This window comes from Bactrocera neohumeralis, chromosome 4 (genome assembly GCF_024586455.1).
Source record: "Bactrocera neohumeralis isolate Rockhampton chromosome 4, APGP_CSIRO_Bneo_wtdbg2-racon-allhic-juicebox.fasta_v2, whole genome shotgun sequence".
Lineage (NCBI taxonomy): Eukaryota > Metazoa > Arthropoda > Insecta > Diptera > Tephritidae > Bactrocera > Bactrocera neohumeralis.
In genome coordinates this window covers 50918725-50940525 of record NC_065921.1, presented here as the reverse complement: position 1 = coordinate 50940525, position 21801 = coordinate 50918725, and the positions used below count along the sequence as shown (strand labels likewise).

General features: G+C 32.9%; 1 protein-coding gene across 24 annotated transcripts in view; it reads left to right on the top strand.

Annotated features, from left to right (window-relative positions):
- Positions 1–21801, top strand: part of LOC126754486 (microtubule-actin cross-linking factor 1) — a 147588-nt gene that overhangs the window by 95607 nt on the left and 30180 nt on the right. For 16 of the 24 annotated variants that reach the window (XM_050466492.1, XM_050466479.1, XM_050466491.1 and 13 more), the window contains 3 exons: positions 8383–8504; positions 10549–18424; positions 21609–21755. In XM_050466492.1, coding sequence (XP_050322449.1) covers positions 8383–8504; positions 10549–18424; positions 21609–21755 — 8145 coding nt within the window. Of the gene's footprint in view, positions 1–8174; positions 8314–8382; positions 8505–10548; positions 18425–21608; positions 21756–21801 lie in introns of those variants that run through there. The other 8 variants (XM_050466487.1, XM_050466493.1, XM_050466494.1 and 5 more) reach the window with 3 other exon arrangements.

Here is a 21801-nt window from a genome sequence, read left to right as displayed (position 1 = left end):
CATTTGTATGTATGTTGTGGAATCTAAGTCGTTCGGACCGACAATGTGTGTTTTCGATGAGTTTTCACTGACAACTATCAATAGCGGCATTCTTATGCTCTTGCAAGATTGCACGATGACACAAAATGCAAAAATCCTATACCGAAATATGCAAGGCCAAGATAGCACCCATTGCAGAATCTAGTGATATATGACGGCACGAAAATAAACATGGGTTTTGGTCCGACATATTTATAGCCATTACAAATAATTTTCTGCGTGTGTTTGTTGTTGTGCCGTTGCACCAAGAGGAAAATTCTACAATTTCTGCACCGCGCAAGGTTTTGCAAGAGCAAGAGAATCCCTCTAGTATGAGAATATCAAGCGACAGCTGTTTTTGTATATGGAATGTAAACAAATATCAAGTGACAATTTAGGGCCGGCAAAATATGTCTTCCAAAAACATCGATTAAACTAGAGCAGGCACCGATTATAATGAGTGGAATGTAAGTTTTCAAGTAGTTTTCAGCGAAAACTGTGTTTTCGTTTGACAGATTTTACATGGACGAAAACTCAAGTTTTCGAGCGAAAACCAGTTTTCCCACGAAAACATGTTTTCCTTGTCGGTCCGAACATAGTATTACATATGCACATATGTATATCCATACATACATGTATATACAAACATATGTATTTGAAATAGAACAAAAGTGCAGTGTTTACGGGATGATATACAAACCAAACTCTGTCGATCATTTCAATCATTGAAGCATGAGTTTGCATCACTTTGGGTATTTTCTGCTGATACGAACGTTCATAAACAAATCTGGTATAAGCTGATCGCTAGTGATTCAAAGTTGTTCTCTATCGCTGATTTGAAGACAAACAGTGCGCTTCGTGTACATGAACTGAACTGACAGAATCAGACAGAGTAACGGATCAGTACTTAAGTATAAACAAAAATTTATTACTTGTTGCAGTTCTCTGTAATATACCGTTGCAATTTACAGTGGGTTTTTAGCCGAAAATGTAATGCTAAAAAAGGAGTTGTCTTTATGCCGCGATGTCTGAATTTGGTATCCTCGCAAAACTAATACGGCTGTGTAAACTGACGTTGAGCAATACCAAAAGCTCCTCAGGATCGGGTTCGATACCAAACGAGATTTCAGACAAGGCGACTCCCTACCGTGCGACTTCTTCGCCGTCGTCGCACTCGCGTCTAGGCTGTCACGTCACTGTTGACAGTTATAACTTCAAAGTTGTAGATAATTTCGTCTATGTTGGAACCAGCATTAACAGCAACAACCATGTCAGCATCGAAATCCAATACACAATAACTCTTGCCAGCAGGTGCTACTTTGGACTGAGTAAGTAGGAAATTGAGAAGTAAAGTCCTCTCTCCACTAACAAAAACCAAACTTTATAAGTCACTTATAATTCCCGTCCTGCTGATTGGTGTAGAGGCTTGGACGATGACAACATGTGATGAGTCGGCTTTAGGAGTTTTCGAAAGAAAGGTTATGCAAATTGATTTATGGTCCTTTGCGCGTTGGCCACAGCGAATATCGCATTCGATGGAACGATGAGCTGTATCAGAAATACGACGACATTGACATAGTTCAGCAAATTAAAAAACAGCGGCTACGCTAGCTAGGTGATGTCGTACGTATGGACGAAAACACTACAGCTCTGAAAGTATTCGACGCAATACCCACCGGGGCAAGCAGAAGAAGACCTCCACCCCGTCGGAAATATCACGTGGAGAAGGACCTGGCTTCACTTGGCGTTTCCAATTGGCGTCACGTAGCGAATAGAAAAACGGACTGGCGCGCTGTTGTTAACTCGGCTATAATCGCGTAAGCGATGTCTACGCCAATAAAGAGGAAGTGTATAACAAGTGAGGAAGGGCTAAGTTCGGGGTAACCGAATATTACTCTTGTAACTTGCAGGGACCAAAGCTTGTTAAATACTTAAGGTGTTGGTAAAACTGAGAAATATAGCGAGAGGGTTCAACTTCATTGTTCGACGAAATCGGTATCATATTAACTTATTTTGAAGGTCGTAGGCTCCTTTAGTTTTATTATAATATTTTAGCAAAATACGATCTCTCACTTTTATTTAAATAACATTGGCCGCAATAAGTGGTATAAAGTCAACTGGATGTTCGAATTGCTTTATATTAGGTATATGGTGGCTATGGAAGTATTTATCTGATTAAACGGATGGACCATCTGAGAAATAGACTCTGCCAAAATTCATTTTTATCGCACAGGCATACTAATATCAGAAAGGCTTTCTCTGAATTTCAATTATAACGAGTGATTCAAGTAGTAGTATTTTTTAATAGCCTTTTTTTGAACTGAGAGTGTATACGAAGTCTATTTGGCGCCGTTCGCAACAACTCCATTTTCCGTTAGAATGACTTGGCGCATTTTACGTCGAGGTCTTAAATTGGCGTGCAAAATACAACTTGTGTAAGAACTGAAACCGCTCGACCTTCCCAAGCGACATCGCCTCGGGTTCTATGTTATTTTTCAGCAATTAGGACCATTTCTGGCTCAATAGTAAGGTAAACGAACAAAATTGCCGCATTTGGGACGAAAAGCAACCTGAAGAGCTGCCATTTTATCCAGAAAAAAACAAAAGTTTGGCATGATTTGTAGGCCGGTGGAATCATCGATCCATATTTCTTCAATAATGATGCCGGAGACGACGTTATCGTCAATGTTGACCGTTATCACGCCATAATAATCGACCATTTGGTGCCTGAAATTCAATGTCGTGAATTCAGCGTCATTTAGTTTCAATTAGACGGCGCTATTGAGCGGATTATTTCAAGTTTTGGGCCGGTCGATTGGCCACCGTTAGACTTTTCCTACGGGGATATGTAAAGCCTAAAGTCTATGAGTATAATCCGGCTTCGATTCATGCTTTGGAGCAAAACATCTCGTGTGTCAATCATCAATTACCAGTCGAAATGTTCGAACGAGTCATCGAAAATTGGACTCAATGGATGGACCATCTGAGATATAGTCTCGGCCAAAATTCATTTTTATCGCACAGGCATGTGCCATAAGTTCAGTTCTATATCTTAATTTAGTGCTTAGTTATGGCACTTTTAGGTTTACGTTTAATGGCGTTTTGTGGGCGTAATTTGGATATACATACATATATGTATATATATTGACACTCATCAGCTTATGCAAAAACATTAAAATCAACTACATGAAAATCAATAATATAAAGCAGGAAAGTGAAGCCTAGTTGTATATAACTGCAAATAAGCTTAAGATATTTTATTCCATGAGGAGGAAATCGATACCAAACGAGGTTTCAGACAAGGCGATTCCCTATCGTGTGACTTTTTCAACCTGCTTCTGGAGAAAATAATTCGAGCTGCAGAGCTTAATAGAGAAGGTACCATCTTTTATAAGAGTGTACAGCTCCTGGCGTATGCCGATGATATTGATAACATTGGCCTTAACACCCGCGCCGTTAGTTCTGCTTTCTCCAGACTGGACAAGGAAGCAAAACAAATGGGTCTGGCAGTGAACGAGGGCAAGACGAAATATCTCCTGTCATCAAACAAACAGTCGTCGCACTCGCGACTTGGCACTCACGTCACTGTTGACAGTCATAACTTTGAAGTCGTAGATAATTTCGTCTATCTTGGAACCAGCGTAAACACCACCAACAATGTCAGCCTAGAAATCCAACGCAGGATAACTCTTGCCAACAGGTGCTACTTCGGACTGAGTAGGCAATTGAGAAGCAAAGTCCTCTCTCGACAAACAAAAACCAAACTCTATAAGTCACTCACAATTCCCGTCCTGCTATATGGTGCAGAGGCTTGGACGATGTCAACAACTGATGAGTCGACGTTGCGAGTTTTCGAGAGAAAAGTTCTGCGAAAGATTTATGGCCCTTTGCGCGTTGGCCACGGCGAATATCGCATTCGATGGAACGATGAGCTGTACGAGATATATGACGACATTGACATAGTTCAGCGAATTAAAAGACAGCGGCTACGCTGGCTAGGTCATGTTGTCCGAATGGACGGAAACACTCCAGCTCTGAAAGTATTCGACGCTGTACCCGCCGGGGGAAGCAGAGGAAGAGGAAGACCTCCACTCCGTTGGAAGGACCAGGTAGAGAAGGACCTGGCTACGCTTGGAACATCCAATTGGCGCCACGTAGCGAAAAGAAGAAACGACTGGCGCGCTGTTGTTAACTCGGCTTTAATCGCGTAAGCGGTGTCTACGCCAATTAAGAAGAAGAAGAGGAGGAAAAGGAAATTATTTACTCTTATCTCTACGTGTGTTAAAAATGATCAAACAGTATAAATTTATTTCAACAAAAGGGCTTTGATACAAAATTATTTATTCAAAAACGAAAAAAATGGCGGCAGAATTGAAAGTTGACGAAAAAACCAAGAATCACGCGAAAATTTCTGCGTGAGAACTTGCGAAGAATACTATAGCATACATTCCTCTGTCGGCGAAGATTTTAAGACGCGTTTTTCTAGAACACTATTGGATGGATTTTTAACATAATTCATAAGGGGGAAATCCTACACCGAAATATACAAGGACACGAGAGCACCCATTGTAGAATTTTGTGATATATGAAGGGCTGATTCGGTCAATTTATTGTAAATGACTATGGTGCATGACTATTGTGAATTGGCGCACCTTCTGCATTCATTCTTAAGAAAAAAGCTGTAACAAATCTTTATAATTTAAATATAAATTATAAAATCTATTATATTTTTACGTGCCATTGCACGCAAATAAACATGGGTTTTGGTCTGATATATTTTACAGCCATTGCAAATAATTTTCTGCGTGTGTTTGTTGTTGTGCTGTTGCATTAGGTGGAAAAATCTGCACCTATGGTTTCCTTAGCATACTACATTATGTACTACAAGTACATATCTGTCTTTGGCATTAGGTGAATAAAACTATTATACATTGTGACAAAAAACCAAATTTCCCCGTCTAATTGATATTTAATATAATAATATATTTTGTTAAGTTTATTATGCAAAGTGCGATCTGTCAATCAGTTTATTTACAGTAGCTGATTAAGACGGTATACCTCAGTAGTGCGTTGCGATTTTTACAACGAATAAAAATATCGAACAAAAAATGTGACTCAAATTTTGTGTAACAAAATTTCGTGTGCGGAATCGTAGCGAATGTTGGAGAAGTTATACAGTGATTATGTTTTATCAAAAACTTAGTATCGTTGAAGACATACCTCGTTCTGAACGACATTCGACGTCTTAAACTAATGAAAATATTAAAAAACTGTAGGATATGATGCTTTAAAATCATCAGGAAAGTGTGATAGATGGCAAAAAGCTGGACATCTCTCGCGAGTCCGTTGAAAGATTTGGGAGAATATTTTTGGTATGAAACGCCTTCATGCTCGAACCGTCCCAATAAAGCTGATTTTTTTTCCACTTGTGACCGAACTTAAAGCCAAAAACGTAACGAATACCATCAATTATGCACCATATTTGGCTCGTTGTGACTTTTTCTTGTTCGCAAAACTGAAATTGCCGCACGATGGAACCAGTTTTCAGATGATCGAAGACAAATCCCAAAAAGTATTTATGAAAAGTATTTACAATTTCCGGGTACTTTTTGTCACAGTGTACTTTGTAGCAACATGTTGAAAAGTGTTAAAATGAAAAACAATTCATAGGGCACAAGCACAGCAATAATAATAATCAAACCAATCTACTACTTATACATTTTATTTATAAAATATTCCTATAGATATACCCTAGAAAGATAATATTACCACCAAAGATTTTAAAATTTTTCGTCTTTTGACTGGGATCATTTATTTCATTCATTTTCCTTAATAACATAGAGTTAAACATAAAGTCAGGCTGAGTAAACTGCGCGTTTAAAGTTACTCCGAAAGCAAAAGAAAGTCTGCTTTTTTTAATATTACTTGAAAAAACTCCGACTATGGCAGAAGAACCAAAATGCTGGGTATAAATATCTTCGATTCTTTTATAGAAATAAATTCATTTTACTACTTTGCAATAATTATATTGATATTCTTAATTGAAGAGTAAATCTTCTTCAGTAATGTTATCATCAAATCTTGGCAAAGCCATTAAACAATTAAGTTGTTTAAAATACCTACATACGAGTAACCACAAAATTATACGAAAGCATTTTAATGGAGAGAGATGAACCACATTTACCTCGAATTATATATTTTGAACATTTTAATAATGTTTTGTATAACAAATAAATTTATTCTTTAAGAATTTTACTTTTCGTATATATTAGTGAAAACATTAGGATTAATATTATAGTATTTGAAATCTTAATTTAAAATGTTAGTATGTTATTTTTGATGGACAGATGTGTTCGAAATAATAAAAGCAACCAAAGCTCACATAAAAATCCATGAATACAATTTTTGCAAAAATATTTTATTTAAACCAAGCACAAAAAGTTAGCTTTTTTAATGCAACATTGGGGGATCATATTCACATTAACTTTTTATGACGTGTTTTGTTGCTTGAGCCCGAAACAACCTGTTTGAAAAAATTAAAACAAAGTCCGAAATACGGTTTATTTTTCGTTATCAAAATTAAATTTTCATTATCCTTTAAAATCGGGAGGTGCTTGTTTTACTGAACAAAGATAAGTTATTAAAAAAATCATTGGTAAAGGAAAATGTTTGCCAATACAAGTATAAGGGAGCACCTGGTAGTTACTTCACTGAATGTCATTAAACTGCGAAAATTGGTCGCTGGAAGCTGAAGAAAAGGGGGGGGAGTGGTTTCAAACAAAAAAATAAGCAAAATTATGGGGAAAGTAACAAAAAAGCTTTGAGAAAATATACTCTTATCTGGATTCTGCGCTCATGTAGATTCTTAGCACTCAAGATTTACCAAATTAATTAAAAATCGTGGAATTCGATACTAAACATAAAGACAGTCGTGTAAATTTTCCTTTAAATATTTATGTTGTACTTATTTTTTCGAACACGAACTCAGAGCAATAAACAAACGTGGATATGATACCTACATGTAGTTTTACATTTTTTTTAAATCCTAGCCATGCACAAATGTTTGCCGAATAAAAATAAAACTAATAATAATTTTGAAAAAATGTTATTCATGGATTTCTATTTCACTTTGGTTATTCTTGTTATTTCGTACACATCTGTATACCTAGTATCGACATATGCTAGAATAAAATATTGATTTTGAGTTTTCCGAAATCTTACACCAAGTGTGCTCCTTAAGGGGAGAGCCTGCTTTAGAAGCTTAAAAAATCTATTTTTGTTTTTTGCTTAAATCTCTTTACAAATTATATAAGAATATGTCCCCAAAGTTATAGATGGGAATTCGAAATATTTTCGAAGCTAAAAGGGAAATAGTGACCGAGCGTCTATCAGATATATGAATGCTTGGGCAGAAAGCGAAAACTTTGATTTCTCGGTTTTTCATTTTTACGATTTTTCCTAATTGACGGGCAGGATAGAAAAAAACTAAATGTCATGGAATTGGGACAAAGTTTATTATCTTTGGCATTAAATTATCTTGTATTTAAACTAAAAAAACTAAGAGAAGTCAAGTTTGAACATATTTTTAAACAACATAAAGTAAAATTTTTTGGTCAAAAATCACCTTTTTTAATTTTTAAAAAATTTCGAAAATTTTACAATTTTTTTTGGAATTTTTTTAGTTTAACTAGAAGGTAATCTATTAAAAAATATGAACCTCTATGAATTTTTTGTTGCACATGCGAGATGCACCGGGTAATTGCTTCCCAAAGGCAGAATATCAAAGATTTCGTATTACAAAATTATGAATGATGTTTAAATATATAACTATAAACCGTAGAAATTTCGCTTTAATTAATTATTTCTTTCCCTCCCAAAAAAATCCTAAAAAATATCGATTGTTTTAAGCCTCTAAAGCAGGCTCCCCCCTTAAGCGTATTTTCTATTTAACATAATACTACAATTTTTTGTTCAAATTTGAGAAAATATTCCCTTAGACCAAATGAAGAATAATAAGAATACAGATTACGACTCTTGTGTTTTGAGCTTTAGAGAATTTTACAATATCACCTTTAGTAGTGCAAACAGTAATAGCATCTTTACCATATAATACTACTACAACACATTCATTCTCAAGGTCTTGTTAGCAGATGGGACATCGGCAATCGCTTAGCTTTTAATAAGAGAAACATGAACTTTTAACAAATTAAAAAACTCCTTAAGCTTGTGTAAAAACAGGATATCCCATTAAACATAATGAATGACTTCGAATATAATTTCGCATTTGAATTCCAGGTAAACATAGTCAACCGAACTCAATAAATGTAGCTTGCCAATAACAATAATTTTTGCACTTAATTTTAGCAATATGCTGAAAGTATTCAGACCCCCCTTAAAACATTTAGAACTGATGTTGTACAAAGAGCTACTCCAGCAGAAGATCAATACAATTTTAAATTGGATAATACCGAATCTAGCGAAATACGGTAAGTGTTTTCAAATGATTTATTTAAAAATTAATATACTATAGATATATTCTGGCATATTTTGAAATATCGTTTTAAAATTATTAATCTTAATTTAAGGTAAAATGTTATTTTCCTTAAGTTAGAGATATAATACAAAATAATACATTATTTATCTACAGAATAATATTGACAATATTGAGATGTAAAGAAGCAAAGGTTAGAAACTAAAACGTTACAAGAAATATAAGTTGTTAAATCTTTAGCTGAATTGACGACAAAAAATTCTTTAGAAAATACTGCATTGTTGTACAGTCTACACCGTAAAGGTGTGAAACTGAATTACATAAGTAATTGAGAATATTAAAAGTTTCAATTCAGTAATAGAAATATATACTTGCTGTTTTAATTAGTTTGTAACATTTGGAATTAATCTCCAATTGGTTGATTTTATTGTAAAACGTGAATCGCGTTGCTAATAAAAGTGGACATAAATTTTTTATGACAACGTACAATGGCTTAAAGTTATTTCATACAGGTACTTAGAATGCTGTAATACAAATACCAAAATCAAAAATAAATTTAATATGAAACATCAGTTTAAAACGGTTTAATTCATTTTTTTCAACATTTTATATAATATAAAAGCATTTAATAGTCATATAATTTAAAAAAAAATTGTATTTTCTTGTTCCCGTAACCGATGGTGGTAAGCAAGATTTTTCTGCTAAAAATTATCTGAAATCCAAATACCAAAAAAAAGTGTTTCAAACAAAAACAAAAAAAAAAAGCTGGCGACATCTCTCAGTTACTATATTGTAATGGATTTACTAGATCAAAACGTCTATGTTGAAACTCCACTTTCGAATTCGATCACTGGATTGTTAAAGAAATTTAAATCTTCTTATAATCCATACTTGGCAGCACTTCAATTTGAGTAGATCATTGCAGGCGGAGATTGCCGAATCTAGCAAACAGTTTCGCTATTTGTGGGATTCTCGTAAATTACCTTAAATTCTCTTTTGTTCTGGTATTTGTGTTCGCCACAATATGATATCCACTCAACTTTATAAACATTCATATAAGTATTTGTGGTTTGCTGGACACTTTTTAACCACTCTTTGTTGAAAGATATGGCAGCTTTTATATTAAATTAATTTAATCTAATAATATATTATTTTCTACTTTTTCTTAATTTGTAAAATACGTTATATTTACATAAATGTTCATATAACATTATTTAATTTTTAAGCAATAATTGCAAGCATGAATAATTTTCGTCTTTGAATCGTAATTTTATGAAAACTAATTATTCGCACTATATTTATTTATAATATTATAACTGCATAGGCACAATCTGTTTTTGATTTCCCAAACCTTAGAGGTTAGCAAATTACCCAACAACTGCCATGATTATATATTTATAAATTTGCTACTTCTCCCCAAAAAAACCGTCTCTTGTAAAAAACGTACAGAAGAAAACAAGAACAAACATACGGGAAAAACAATAATTTTCTGGGTATAACACGGAACTACTTTATTTAATAAAAAATCTTAAATCGAAACTTCGAAGGCAAATATTTCTATTTTGGAGGCTAACTTCGAAAAATGGGAAAATTAATTTTTACATATTACTCAAAGACTCGAAAATTTATTTGGTCCAATACTCAGAAAAAATTTCGTTTACTGTTAAGGATAGCTTTGTTATTGCATATGTAGTACATTTTAATATTCTTGTTTACAATAGGTTGTATTGTAGAGAAGCAGCAAATTTTCATTTGACCATTTAAGTCTAGCTTAGTGTTGAACAGTGTAGTAATACTATATATGAGTTGATATCATATCAATGATTATTAGTACTTATCAGACTTACATGTATTGAAGTCATCTCTTTATATATTCTTTTTTCAGTTTAATAGTTTTATGCGTTTTTATTTTAATTAATTTAAATTTGAAATAACTTGTAAGAGAAAACTAAATATAAAGTTAGTATTCACATAAAAAAAAAAACAAAAAATATATATATAAATTAATTTTAACTAATTACAATTATTACGTTTTATAGATTAATTTCGAAAAGAACTGATAATCGGGTTTTCAGTAGCACCCAGACTAGTGGCTTAAAAAGAGAATCAACCAGCGTAACGGTGGGTGAAAATGTGTTATTTTATGACAATGTTCTCGATATTGCCGGTATACGCGATCCTCGAACTGGTAACAATATTACAGTCAGACAAGCTATTAATTTGCGGATTTTGGACGTACGTTCAGGCAAAATGGTGTTAAACGATAAGAACATTCCTTTGGAAACAGCAGCAGAACTAGGATTTATTGACACAAAATTGTCACAGTATTTGCTAAAACCTGGCCCCATTAGAGATTCTAAAGGGCGAGAACTATCGTTATTGGAAATAATACAGAGTGAGATAAATGAAGCAGAATCAAAGCTTGAATCTTCCGAAAAGCAAATTCAGAACACGTCTAACAATGAAAAAATCATAACAAATTCCCAGAAAATTCTGGAGACTTTAGAACCAAAAAAATCTTTAAGTTTGTCTGAGGCACATAATCAAGGATATATGATAAAGCATGAGTCAGTAACAATCAAATCAAGTGCATTATGCTTAAGCGATGCTATTGCTCACGGACTCGTTGATGCGGCAGGATGGATATCAGATCGTAATTCTGGAGAAAAATTTAAACTCGACCTCGCCGTAGAAAATCAATTAATAGATCCCAATATTGTTGAAGTGGTAGATACAAAGAATGATATAAAAATTTCGGTAAAAGAAGCTCTTAAACTTGGTATTCTAAATTCTAAAACGGGACGTTTTTTAAATGAAGCTACAAAAGAAAAGTTAACATTTACAGAGGCTAAAACTCGAAAACTTATTGTGAAGCCATATACATTGAAAGATGTGGTTGATTTTAATTTGCTAGATAATAACGATAAAATGTATAGTCCAATGCGTCGAAGTAAATTAAATCTAATGGAAGCGATCAGGTTTGGGGTTTTAGACTACAATAATTTAAAATGCATTAGTAAAGTAAAGGGAGAATTAATTACATTACAGGAGGCAATAAAAGATGGAATTATACTACCAACAGAATATAAGTACAGGGATTTTATGACTGGAGAAGTAATAACTATACCAGAGGCAGTCGAGCGTGGTCTTATAAGTTCGGTGTCACAAAAGTCCATTTTTAATATAGATGGTTTTAAAGATTTAAGAAGCAATGATTTTGTTAGCTTTAATATGGCCTTATCTCGTGATATTTTATGTAAAAAAGGGCCAAGTTTCGTTCTAGAAGTTAGTAAAAATGAGTATGTACCTTTAGACGTGGCGGTAACCAGAAATATGGTGAGACAAGAAGTTTACGAAATGTTTACTAAATGCATCGGTGTGCACGACGCGAGAGGAAATGAATTAACTGTTATTGATTTATGTTACCATAATTTAATAGACCCTAAAATTGGATACTTACTGGATCCAAAGACTGGAAAAAATGTGCCTCTTGATTTAGCTATTGAAAAGAAATTTATTTCACCCGAAGGTGCTTTATTTCTAAGTAGCTTATTAAATATAACACTGACAACCGAAACTGTAACACGAACAGTTAATAGGTACGTTTCAATACAAACTACCAATCAGGACACACAGGAAACAATTTTAACTTTTGCCGATGCTGTTAATGAAGGCTTAATTGATGAAGACCGCCAATTGTATCAGGACCGTAAAACTGGAAATGTTTATTCAGTACAGCAAGCTCTGTCTTATGGTCTCTTAATTCCAGATTTAAATGATGAGATACCAGGGCAGAATACGTCTCTAAATATTACAAATATATCTAAAAGTGATAAACTTTTGCCAATAGAAATTTATGAGAAAGAAAAATCTGACTACAGAAATATTAATAAAGATGATTATAAACGTTTTAAAATTGAACATCCTTCTGAAAGAAAAAAAAAATTGAAAGACGTCCAAACAGTTAACGTTCCTACTAAAATAACCAAAGCTCAAAATATTCCAATTGTCGAAAACACATCCCCTACTTCCAATCAGATGGATGTAACCTGGCGCGAAGATGAATGCCCTGATCCACTTCAAATTGCCCCAGGAATAATTTTTGATCCCTCAACGATGTTAGTGATTTTTACAGAAACAGGTCAGTCTCAAAATATATTTGAGGCGGCGCTGGAAAGTAAATTCGATGAAAATATAGTAAGCATTTTTGATACTTTTGCAAATGAGGAAGTTTCTGTTAAAGAAGCAGCCAGTCGTAAAGTTTTTAATTATGTAGACAATATGATTTTGACCAAATGTGGAGAATTTAAATCAATTGTTGAAGCTATGAAAATTGGATTAATAAAAGTTTCTGGAACACCACTTATTCCCATAGAAGATGCCTTACAAACACTTCGATTTATCACTGATCCGCGAACTGGCGAAAAAATTCCTGTTGAAGTAGCCTACGAACGAGGTATTGTTCCTCTAAGTAGTGTAAGTAGCATTTCGATGCAAAAAATGCGAAAAATTATCTTAAAGCCCATAGATGCTTTACAAAAAGGTATTATTGACGAAGAGACCAAAGATATCCTTGAAGATTTCTCCAAACAAAATGATTTAACAATCACACAAGCTTTAGATATTGGACTTATTAATGGGCAAATGGGTAATATATTAGATACACAAAGAAATCGGATTTTAAATATAAAACAGGCTGTTGAAGCAGAACTTATTGACTCAAAAACAAGTAATCATATACTAGTACCACTAGCGAAGAGTTTATCAATACCGAAACTTCTAGCCCAAGGTCTTATAGATAATGATTGCCAAAAAATAATACATCCTGATAATGGTTATCTACTTAATATTAATGAAGCTATTATTTGCGATATACTTGATCCTCTTTCAGAGATTATTAAACCAAAGAAGTATACACTTCAAGAAGCATTAAAAAGTGGGATAGTTGATGGCATAAACTCTGTTTTCAAAATAGGTAATAAAACTTTCAATTTAACAGAAGCTATTCATGAAGAATTGTTTGATTTAAGCTATGACATGCATTCTTCCACAACGTTGCCACCCATAGCAATGACATTTCCTGTTGCCGTTGAGAGAAAACTTTTAGCTTCAAATAAAAATGAACTTAAACATCCTTATACAAACCAGAAAATGACTGTCAAAGATGCTATAGAAAGCAATATTATCATGTGTATTCCTTACCCTCCAAGGGCAGATGCTATTTTAATAGATAATGCTTTATCTGAAGGTCTAATTGATGTGGAAAACCAAACGTTCAAATGTTTAAAAACTGGCAAAAATATATCCATACGCCATGCCTTAGAAGAAGGATTTTTGTTACTAAAGCCGCTATGTGATTTCGTTATGACTTATAAACCATTGTCCACTAGTAGAACTATGGAAACGATGAAGTCTCTTCATACTGTGACCACAAAAACAATTGAATTAATGCAGGGATATATTCTAGTTTCTAATAATGAAGTCAAGAATATTCAAACTGGTGAAATATGCACGGTGAGCAAAGCAAAGGAATTGGGTATTTTAACTGAAAAATTCAAAGTAGATGAAGTTAATACAAAACAATTTAAATGGGATGAGCCAGATTCAAAATGTTCTGTAAATGATATTGCCATAGTTGAAGCGACTTCAGAAGATAATCGAAAAATAGATTCATTACAGAATAGAGAAGAAATTGTGCAAGACAAAGAAAAATTCGTGACAGAAGAATACGAGAGAATAGGAAAAGAAAACCATGCTAATAGTGATGATAAGAAAATCTTAGAAAGAAATTTTCACTACGATAAAATTCATGCTACCGACACATCTTGTGATTTCTTTACATATACAATTGGTGATGCCATTTCCAAAAACAAAATTAACCCAAAAGATTGCAGAATCATTATAAATGGCGAACAACTTTCTGATAATATAGAAACATTGTTAGAAAATGAATCTCTATTTGTACAAGATGAAGTGGAAGTACATAGTGAGAATTTAGTGGTTTTAAAGGCTACATCATACTTGTTAAGTTATCCATATATATTAACGGCGGAAAAATTGAGTGAACTTAGTGCATATGATTTAGAAAATGAATATTTTATAGATCCTTCAACGAGAAGAAAAATTTCATTTCAAGATTTAGTATTGTATCGTAGAGTATTTAATCCTGAATCTCTATTAGTAAAAAATTTTACTACTGGGAAATATGAGACTTTGTTAGATGCATTAGATCGTCCGCTGTTAAATCGTCATAATGGTCATATGGTAGATCCAAAAACTGGTAGAAAGATTCCATTTTTCGAATGTATTAACCGTAAATGGATTATTTATACTGATCCAGGCAAAAAATCAAAACCATCTAATATTGAAAACGTCGTTGATCCAGAAAGTGGTAAAATATTGCTTGGAGATGGTAAACTTTGTTCCATCACTGATGCTATTAATAATGGAATAATTGATATTCATTCGCTGTCGGTACGAGACCCGGTAAGTGGAGAAATTATTCCACTGCGTATGGCAATTGAGTTGGGAGTAGTAAATATGCAAACGGGAACTATGGTAGATATTCAGACATTACATGAAATACCATTAGAGAGAGCCTTTAAGTTGGGCTTTCTTGTGGCTGGTGCACGCAAGCCGATCTCTCTAGAAGCCGCCATACGAAAGGGTCTTTATGATCAAGAAACGGGAAAACTTTATGATTCAAAATCACAGAATCAAGTCGATATTCAGCGTTCCATAGAGATCGGTTTAGTTGACCCAAAAATATCTCTTATAGTAGACTCTTTAGAAAATAAAGAACTAAGTTTACATTGTGCTATTGAAGACGAGTTAGTTGTACCTGAGAGAGGACAAGTAAAAGATAGGAAATCAAATACTTTTATGCCCTTTGACGTGGGAATGGAAAATAATTTGGTAAAAACCGATAAAATCACTTGGAGTTTAACAGAATTACTTCAACGTGAATATTACTCACCCAAATCTGGAAAAGTATTTAATCCAATAACTGGGAATGAAATGCTTTTACAGCAAGCTATTGAGTTAGGTTTCGTTGAATTAGAAACTTCTTTAATAAAAAATGACGAAGAGGAAACTATAATATCTGGTAAAATAGCTGCTAAAACAGGTCTCTTAGATACGGTTAAAGGTGTATTAAGATATCCGCATTTAACACTTGATGAAGCCTTTGCAAAAGGATACTTAATAAGCACAAAGAAACCATTATCTTTGGTGGACTGCCTTACCCGGAATATGTTTGACCCCACAACATCCACATTGCAAATTGATGATAAGTCTTTTAATTTAAAAGAAGCAATAGCACTAAAATATATTAATCCAAATGACTTAATTATATTGGATCCAAGAACCGATGATGTTATAAGTATAACAGAGGCGATAACTAAAGGACTTCTAGATCCCGTTAGAGGATGCATTATAGATCCATATACGTCAGCAAAAATGTCATTAAACGAAGCTTTAGATAATAGAATACTAGTTCCGTCAAAGCGTAAGAGAAGTTTGCCTGATGCAGTATATCACGGTCTATATGATCCGAAATCAGGCAAATTTAGTAACTCAATTACAAGAGAAAAACTCTCAACTGAAGCTGCTATTCGCAGGGGAATTATTGATCCTTACTCAACTATTGTCAAATTAGATGATAAAATGTTTCCTTTTATGGAAGCGGTAGATGCTGGCATAGTCGACTCGAAGAAAGGTACAGTTAAAGATGAGCAAGCTTCAGAAACCGATTTTAAAGAAGCATTTGAACATGGGATTTTAGTTGAGGTTAAAACACCAATTTCTTTAGGTAAAGCTATAAGAAAAAGTATTTATAATGACTCCGATGGAAGTATAACTGATCCCAAATCTGGCAAAAAATTGTCGTTAGTCGAAGGAATTGATTCGCATTTGATAGACATTAGCAGTATAGAGTTAAAAGATTTTGACACTGGGCTGTACAGAAACCTTGACTTAATGAAGGCCAAAGCGGCAGATATAATTGATTGGGAACGAGGTCTGCTGGTATATGACAATAAAAAAATAAAAATTAAACATGCTTTTGAAATAGGAATACTGAAAGACCCTCAAGCACCAATAAGTATTCAAAAGGCTTTACATCAAGGTTTATTTGAAGATAATTCAGGCAAAATAATTGATCCCAAAACAGGCAGAAAAATAGCATTATCAGAAGCAATTAGGACCTCAGTTATAGATGCTCAATTACCTTGCTATTTCGATGAAGTAAATGAAAAAATGTATAATTTAAATGAGACTTGTAGGTTGGGGGTTATAAATAAGCGAGATTGTGTTTTCAGGGACCTTTATTGTAATAAATGTATTTCTTTAAATTCCGCATTAAATATGGGCCTCATTGTGGATATAGAAAACGCAAATTTCGGTTTATATGAGATTTTGGCAATGGGATTTTTTGATAAGGTAGAAAATAAAATTTTACACCCCATCACCGGAAATAAACTAAGCTTAAGAGAAGCATGCTCAGACAATATTGTGAGCCTTAATAATAGTTGGATAAAAAATGGTGAAAACAATGAATACTTGAATTTATCTGATGCTTTTTCAAAAGAAATTATTAATGAAAACGGTTATTACAATTTATATGGGGAGTTTATAGACTTACAAAGTGCGCGGGAGCGTGGCTTAATTGTTACAAATCGTCGACCACTGGATCTTAAATCAATAGTTAGAATGAAATTATATAATTCTGAGACCGGCACATTTTATGACCCCAGCACTAGGAAATATTATAACTTAAATGATGCTATTCTTAATGGTTTCATTAATCCCAAAACTACTCTACATAAAAGTGAAATGAATGAATATGATTTGATTGAAGCTATTGACAATGGGGTTATAGATATAAACAAAGGACTTGTAATGGATTCTAAAACACAAGAGTTTTCCAATTATGAAACAGCCTTTAGTAAAGGTATTTTGGTGCCAGTTTCAAAGCTTTTTGGTGAAAGCTCTGCAAATCAGCTTTTAGTAGAAGAGTTTTCTCAGAAGAGTGATATTACCGAACCTCAACAAATGTCTTTGGCTAAAGCTATACGTTCTAATATACTTAATCCTAGTACTGCGTTTGTACGACAGTTAAACTCTTCCAAACTAATTCCTTTTTCTATAGCTCAACGAAATAACATAATTGATATAAACAAACAAGCTTTAATCAATCCGAAATCGTTATTCTTTGTACTTGACCCTTCAATTATTGTATATTTGCGGGAGCCTATTACTTTTGATCAGGCAGTCGAAAGTAAAAGTCTTGATTTGGAAACAGGATTAATAACTTTTAAAACGAGCTCGCATGACTTAATAAATGACTCTGAATCTCAGTCCGATGAAAACACCAACATTTATTCACTGAAAGATGCTATCACCGCCGGCATAATTGATCCTTTTTCAGCATTAATTAAGGATGAAGCTAAAATGAAATTAGTTGGATTATCTGAGGCTTTTCGGAAAGGTATAATAGACGCAAATAAAGCCAATGTACTGAACACACAGACGTCTAAGCTATGTACATTACGAAGTGCATATGAGAATGGTTTGCTTGTTACACCCAAAAGATCTTTCGGTTTAATAGAAGCAATACATTTCAACTTATACAATGCTGAGAGTGGCTGTCTAATAGATCCATTTCAAATAAATACCAATTCCGAACAAAGTAATCGGCTTACGTTATTAGAATCTATTTCTTGCGGCCTGCTAGATCCGTCTTCGACAGTTGTGCGCGGATCCGTGACCGATGAAATCGTTCCACTGACATCGGCTATTAACAATGGCCTTATCGATGGAAACAACGGCCATTTAGTAAATCACGGTGAAAATAAAAAAAATATTGATTTAATAAAAGCTGTTCATATGGGCCTCATATTACCTGCCGAACAACGAGTAAGTTATTAACATTAATTATTAAATAAATATGCCATTTTATTGCATGAACTAAAATAGAAAATTGCATTAAAGGCATTCTATAAACTGATAGTGATCGGAAAATATATTTAAATTTTAACCGTGAATTTAAGCATAATAAATATACTATATAGATATATGCCAACATTTCTTTGATTCAATCTGATCTAATGATCTGGGTTGCTCTATTTGTCCATTTGTAATCTAATTTGGTATGTATGTCGAGTGACATCATTCAATACTGCATACGGTTTAGATATTATTGTATACATATAAATATTCTGCTTAAACAAAAAAGGGAAAGGGTACGAGATTAAGTGAAGGTAAAATCTATTTTTACATGATTCCAAAATTGTTGATTCATTCAATATGAAGAAATAATTTAGTGATGAGGGTATAAAAAGTTATCTAGTTTTTTTAGTATAGTTGCGTTTTTTCGTATCATTCGCTAAATAGTTTTGCAAGTTTGGTGATTCCAAATTTTTTAAGTTATAATATCCGAGTCATATATATGTATATATATTCAGGAAACATATATAATTGTACCATTTCATTAAATGTAAGTTAATATCTGTTATTCAACTATATTTAGTTTCAGTGTTTGAAACATCATAACTCTAACTTCTAATAATTTCAAGCTTACGTTCTCTATCATGATAGAATATTTTTTTTATACTCTTGTAACACGCTGCTTCAGAGTAGAATAGTTTTGTTCACCTAACGGTTTTTTCTATCACCAAAAAATAATAGAGTTAGAGTAAGGTTAATATACTATACACGATGAGTTGAATTTCGAGTCTGTCCACATGTATATGCATAATGTAACTAGAGTAAAAATTGAGATATCGTAATGACACTTGGTACACGTGCTTAAGGGATCGTCTCAGTGTGATCCTCCGAAAAATCACCGATTTTCGCAATTTTTTTTTAAATAAATCAGTTTGTTATTTTATAAATAAATACATTAATTACGAATATAAAATGATTTTTTCATGGCTAAAAAATGGCTGTAGGCTAAAAACAAAAATAAAATGCTCATAGTCTAAGAGGTTGCTCGTTCATATCTCCTAAACCACTTATGACACATTAACCAAAGCACCCCTGCAAAAATGCATAAGACCGGATAATAATTCCGCCCACTCTTCATATAATTGACATTCGAAATGATACGAGAAGTCTTTGTAGGTGAAAACTTATATCTCTGGATCTACACGACCGATATTAACCAAATTTGGTATGTAAAGATATTTAGACATTCTTATATTCCAATCCGGATCCATTGCTTATTCCCATATAACACAATTATTCAATAATTTTAAATTCCATCCAACTATTTTACATTCCAGTAAACAAATAAAGATCCACTCAATGTATTCCGTTAAAATTGTATACGACTAAGTGAGTTATCTTAATACAATTGAGAGAGCGTGTTTTTCTAGTAATAGTGCACATTTGTTTCTAATAATAGATAAGATCGGTTCAAAAATTAATATGCACTAAGTCAATACATTCATAAGACCCATTATTCTTCTTCTTTATTGGTGTATACACCGCATACGCAGTTGTATCCCCTTATACCTAATATACAGTTTTCAAACTACCGGTTGCACTTATACCTTATATTCGAATTACCCACACTCTCATATACTACATAAAATTTTTTACGATTTTTTTTTAACAAGCCTTATGACGAATGTGTCGTTTAATATGTGAGTTCTATATTTTTGTTTTTAAACATATTCTCAAGTATACATGAGCAACGTCCAAATTAATGCAATCAAATTAACCCGTCCCTTTCTCTGCCCAATATATCATATCAGGATGTTTTTTTTAGAACTATTAATTTTTTCACTCCCATCTTTAAATTTCCTTGGAAATACCCTGAAAATTTGAGCCCTTAATATTAACATTAAGGACTGGACCAAGGCATGTAAAAATTTTCCATTGAAAATACACGACAATAGTTATTTTTTATCTTTAAATTTCTATAGCTCAGAGGCATTTTATGGCTTTGACCTTACACACATAATCCTCAGAATTGAACACTCTACAAAAGTGCCAATTGTGAAAAAATCGAAACTCACACCGGCGAGGTAGTACTGGGCTCTAAACCTGATTTTTCCACGAAATTCGCATATTTTTTATATATATCTCGTAAATGACAAGAGCTATAGAAAAAAATGTACATGACTAACGTGTAGGAAATTTTATTTGCTACCAAAAAAGTCCAAAGTCAAAATCGCTATCATTAATACTTCTCGAGATATTCAGCTTTTTATGTAAGGCTTTATAGAATTTTCATGGATGGTATGTAATAAAAATTTTCAAGGAAATTTCATGATGAATAAAATGTTTGGTCACACCCGAACTTAGACCTTCCTTACTTCTTTAATTTCCATTGGATGATGTAGGATTTTAAAAAATTTAATAAGATCTTTGTTCTTGGTCATTATGATATGACGCATAAGTAAACCCTTGTTTTAAGATTTTGATTAACTTTATTCTTTTTTATATTCTCATTATAAGCATGTTAATATAAATTGGCTATATTGACCAAATTCGCAAACGTGGAAATTCGTTAATATTCTATACTGAAATACCACATTAACGAGTTTAATATTAATATACAAAATATTTTTTAAGTTAAATTGGTTTGGTAAGTTGTGAATTTTTCTTGTTCTTTTTATATTGTATTTATGCAATTTTATGTTTCCATTTTTATATTTTCAGCTTCATCGCTTCCAATTTATATTTTTAATTGTCAATTTATTCATACAAAATATAATTTTTTTTATGTATAATATATTTTATTTGTTGCTTGTTTGTTGTATTTATTTGCTTTAATCCTTTGCATGGCTTTGGTATTAACCATAATTATTTAAAAAAAAAGTATGTTAATTTTAAGGTGTGCTTTCTTTTCACAAAAACAGTAATTTCATATATATATGACATAAAAATGGGTATTGGTTTAGCGTTTTTAAAAAGCATTTTTATCATTATTCTTGACCAAAATGTCAATCTTTGATAAAATTTATACTATCTAATAATAAAGCTGGATTAGACCGCTTTACTATAAATTAATAATGTTGCTTCTGAACATTTTTTTCAAAATAATTAACACTATCTTTAAATTGGTTAAATCTTATTTTTGGTACTTTTATAGCAAGCCGTATTTGAAAAGTTCAACATATGTGAAGAAAGCGTAAACGAATTGCTTAAGTGGGTCAGCACAATTGAGCACAGAATTGCCAATATTGGTGGTCCAAAGGAAAAAATTGATGATATTCGTAGCCAAACAAATATTTTGAGAGTAAGTACATATTACTTACATATATATATATATATGTATGTATATA